Here is a 5000-nt window from a genome sequence, read left to right on the forward strand (position 1 = left end):
TCGCCAGACACACGCAAAAAAAAATCTATTCTTGAGGTGACGTCACACATTGTCTTCCATTCTTTATGATTGTATCGCAGCAACAGACCCAAGCCTTAATTAAATAGCTGATTACTATCATCTATTGCTTCGTTACCCAATCACTGATCGAGTCTGGAGGGCTTCAAGGTCTCCACCGCATCCAGCGTCGCTATATAGTCAAGAGATTATTAAGACAGTCATCTAATTAAAGTAAGTCCATGACAACCACTTAAAGCTAGCAGCTAATTTACCAAGTAATTATCCATGTTCGTGGGGTCTGGTTGCAGGATCTTCTTGCTTTCAAATTTCTCTGACGGGTCCTCGTAGATATCAGATTCTGCTCAAGAAAACAGTAATAACAAATAAAGTGGAAGTGATAAGCAACCACTAACACAAGGGACCATGTTGTAACGTCTTAGCTAACTCTGCAACACTGTTGCCCAACATTTGTTGCATTGCCAGGTTGGTCAGCGTTACATACCATCAGTCAAAACTATCTTTCTATATGGTGTAAAATAAAAAGACACGAAATAAAAGGTACAGGAGTCAGAGAGAAAGGCCCAAAAAGCCTGAAAAGATACAGGAGAGAGGGAGAACAAAAGGACCCGAAAAAAGTACAGGAGCACGTTTCTCGCAAGTCCTGTAAATTTTTCGGGCCCAAAAAGCAATTTGCAGAAGTACGATCCGCTTATCCTGAGAAGCTGATCTGTTAACATGTTTTTGTTATCAGGGGTTTTATGTCACCCGAAACACGCCCGAAAAGTTCCAGGACTTTGGAGAAACGAGGCCCGAGGAGAGAGAGATACCCGAAAGCACGCGCAAAGATGCAGGAAAGAGGGACCCCTACCATTTGTTTCTCGAACAATATCACTGAGCTCACGAGCATTTTTTTACTTTTATTACAGGCATTCACCGCAATCACTGTAAAGTTAAGCATTTTGAAATCGGTTGGACACGCGGCTAAACGTAACAACAATGTGCGCCAATAGACCCTATGCAAAAATGGTTGCATTTAAATTATTCTTGTGTTCATTTTCAAAGTAACCCAACTAACCTCGTTCGGGATAACAAATTCTTTAGAATTTTTGTCTCAAAAACGAGGTTAGTTGGGCTATTTTGAATATGAACAAAGGAATAATTTAAGGGCAGCCATTTTTCCATAGGGTCTATATACCGCATTGAACGACATCAACCTCTTTGCCAGGGTCTTCCATCTCCAAACCCCAGAGGGAGCGAATGTTCCCTCGCTGTCTCTCGTGTGGGAACGAGGATCAGCATACTGAAGGGCCGATCATATCGCACGTGGTAGTTTGGAAAGACCAGGTATTTCAAGAGCAAGCTTTCTCACGATGCAAAAACTAATTTAGCTTCACTAACAGGAAAAAGAGGGTTCGTGAGTGTTTGCCGATTAAGTGACAGAGAAAGGTGTAAGACCATGGCCAGCCAACACAGTGAACACTGCGAGACAGATGCCACCTGACCTACCTCCTTACTCTAACGCATCTTACAATGGAGCAGGATAAAAAGTGGTAATTTAAGATTCCGGGAAAAAAAACGCAAATTATAAAAATGTAAATTATTGCTTTTTCTTAGAGGAGCTGATTTACAGCCACTCCTGTCAACTAACCGCCTAAAAGAAACCATGCAAACGAGATATAAGAGGAAAAAACCCCAACTAGAAGAAGGCAACGGATTGGCTAATAAGCTTAACAGAGTTAAAGAGGCTATGTCACGTTATTTTAGGGTGTTTTGGATCAATCTTTAGTTAATCACGAGTTTAAAACTCGAACATGATAATGTGGAATTCCTTTACTGATAAAATGGTAATTACATCACAAACAAGGTGACTTTGAGCAAAAACGACCTTACATCGAGGGGATTTGCCATAAACTTGAAAAACGTCGAGCCGACTTTTTTCAAGATTACCCAAATGCAATCCGTTTCGATCTTGTCCATTTGTGTCCATCCACGCTTCTCTTTCCCCTTGCTGTAGTTCTTTTATGTTATTGAACGGTTTTAAGCGGTTAGTGCAATTTTTGGGTATTTTGGGTGTTATGAAATTACATCATATGAAATTATATCATATCCTCTTTAAATTCACTAAAGACAACTACAGGCAGTGGCCTGCATGAGACTGATTTGAACCCGGAGCATTCGCATACAAATCAAGCGTCCCAACCGACGGACAAAGGAGTTCTCGTGGAATCGCATAAATGTGAAGAATAAATTAACTAATCATCGGAATTGATTGTTGATTGTCACCTATAGTTATTCTAATTAATAGTATTCTGCATACATCTCATTCAACAAATTATGCTTCCTTTTTTTAATTCAAACATATTTATCTACATGTTTTCCCCAAGAGCTAAATGAGCTCATCACAGGGGGCTTACAACTAAACTCTAATTACCACATAAAAGATCAACACGGGCACGGAATACAAAGTAGGTCCAAAAAATAAAGTTTTAAGTTAATTAGGTTAATTATAATGACCACAAAAAGAAAAAGAAAAACGATAAGGCTCTCTTATAAAGTGCAAGACATGAGAGAAAATTTAACGTTTTCTTTATTCGACAAGTCAGAAGAGCCAAACAGAAAAAGCTCAACTTTTTGCCGGTCAGAATATTTAAACCATTGACCAAAAGCTATACGAGCAAATCAGGTCTGAGGGCAGCATAATTAGGACATTGTAATAATTAGGTAATAAGTAGGACATTGTAAAGAGAAATCAGCTATAAAGTCTCGTGACAAAACCGCAGCTAAAAATAGGTGAAGAATTAACATCGATCTTAAGGACGGTGCCTACTATTGTTATTGCGCATACGTTCTGCGCATCTCCAGATACTCAGATTTCCTATCGGTGATGCTTACTAATACAGGGATATTTTTGCGCGGTTTAAAACTATCCGGAGAAAGTAGATCTTAGTAAGTACTCTTGGAATCCAAAAAGAAGATTGGGGGTAACCATGCATTTTTGAGAGACAATTAAACTTCAATTTGAGAAAGAACGTCATACATTGCTTTGTATTTTAAAGCTTTTTACAAATGTTATTCAAGAATTATCTTTGAAAAATGCGTGGTTACCCCCAATTTTCTTTTTGAATTTCAATAATACTTGTTAGGATCTACATTTCCTGCATAATCACACACCGGGGCAAAAATATCTTTAATTAGTAGGCACCGTCCTTAAAAAAAGGCAATAATTTACACCACAAGCGCCTAGCCGCAGTCTAGTATGAATTACGGAAGAGTATCTGTCAAGAGCATAATCAAAAGTAGAAAAATACTTTGGAACATTATAATGATTAATTAAAAGAGCCAGTTGAATCAGATTTACGAATTTCCAAATCAATGTCGTTCCACAGTTTAGTTGTGAAAGGGAAGAAAGACCTTTTAAAACGCTCTTTTCGCACAGGGAAAAGAGCAAGGCATACTTTCTTTGACCTTTCAACAGAGTTTTAATTGAAAGGTTAACATTATAATTATGCAGAAAAAATTGACTGATAATTGGAAATTATATGTGCACAAATATTGATTGTCGGCCATGATTATAGCAATTAGTACTCTGCATACATCACATTCAACATAATTATGCTTTTCCGCAACGTATAATTTCTTTGACCTTTCAATTCAAATTGAAAGGTTAAAAGAGAAACCAATTGAAAGTAATTTAGTTTTCCCCCTACCTTTTGCCTTTGGAACTATAAAGATGTGCTGTTTAAATCCAATGAGAATGTCCCCTAAAAAGGAATTTGGGTCAGAGCATCATATACACTATGAAATAGATCTAGAGCGGTAATTTAATTGAAAATTGGCCAAAACTTTTCAAAACAAGTTTCCTTGAAGTTGAAAAGCAGTTCGTCCACCAGCAATGGTGCATTGCAGCATTGTTACCTGTGTCAATAGAGAATGGTTGCAAAGCATCTACACCCTCAAAGCTATCAAGTCAACAGGAAGATGGTAAGCTACGAGGTAACAGGTGATTGAATGACTTTGAAATAGGCATCTTTCACAATCTCACATGGTCATGGGGTTCAAGTCCCATTCAAGTCTTTTTTTACCTTTTTTTAGGGTTCCTCTGCAACTGCTTAAATTTCGCACAACTTTAATGATCATTTACTCGCTCTAAGAGTAATAAAATACTGATCTTCATATATCTCAGAATCAAAGATGAGATAATCGGTAAATAGCTGCGACCACGCAAATGTTTAGTCCCAACTGACATTGTAATTGGTTGGCATGCCGTCCATACTGATTGACTACATGCAATTATGCCCAGAAACGCACGTTATTAAATAAACGCCTAACATCAAATGTGCCTTTAAAGATATTTAGAACCGTGTTTACGACAAATGGGAAACGTGAGATACGCGTTTGTTTTTTTTTTAAAAACTTTGTTCACAGATGAAAATAGTGCAAAATAAGACAGAACGCAACTTCCCAGAGAAACTGGAAACAGCGAGCGGCAAATAAAAAAAGTAGGGTAAACAGGGACACCTGGCCATCTCTGCCGTTCGCGCTTTGCCGTTAACTTAATTCTAAATCTCTGAAATGATCAACAATAAGTGTTAAGCTAAAGCTAAGATCGTTCGAGCCTTTTTCCAAGTTAAAAATGCAAACAAGTATGAATTAGTGTAACGGTAATAGTTGAACAATTTATTTTTGACCAAAGCAAAGTAACTGAAATAGAAACTTGAACACCAATATTTTTAGGCTCTAAAAGGGGAATGAAGTCAGTTTAGAGATTACCAAAAAAGCGGTCAAGCTAAAAACAAGAGCTTTTGAGACCGAGCGGTGATTAACGGTCACACTGAAAAACAAGATTTCGTTTGCAGCTCAAGTTGCCTCTACAGAACATGCACTATCATAAAACAATACACCACACACTAACTAGAGTACGTTTGCTTGATGAAATGTCTCTTTTATTATACTTCACGATTTGTGTTGTAAACGCTAGCCAGCTGTGTGCAGCAAAAAGG

The 5000-nt window shown here is 37.8% G+C and overlaps 1 protein-coding gene across 2 annotated transcripts in view; it reads right to left on the reverse strand.

The window, feature by feature from the left end:
• The window catches only part of LOC138010463 (uncharacterized), a 29983-nt gene that overhangs the window by 7648 nt on the left and 17335 nt on the right, over positions 1-5000 (reverse strand). For both annotated transcript variants that reach the window (XM_068857440.1, XM_068857439.1), the window contains exons 2-3: positions 3708-3761; positions 273-358 (exon numbers count right to left, since the gene is read on the reverse strand). In XM_068857440.1, coding sequence (XP_068713541.1) covers positions 273-287 — 15 coding nt within the window. In that variant the 5' untranslated portion in view covers positions 288-358; positions 3708-3761. The remainder of the gene's footprint in view (positions 1-272; positions 359-3707; positions 3762-5000) is intronic.

This window comes from Montipora foliosa, chromosome 7 (assembly GCF_036669935.1).
Source record: "Montipora foliosa isolate CH-2021 chromosome 7, ASM3666993v2, whole genome shotgun sequence".
NCBI lineage: Eukaryota > Metazoa > Cnidaria > Anthozoa > Scleractinia > Acroporidae > Montipora > Montipora foliosa.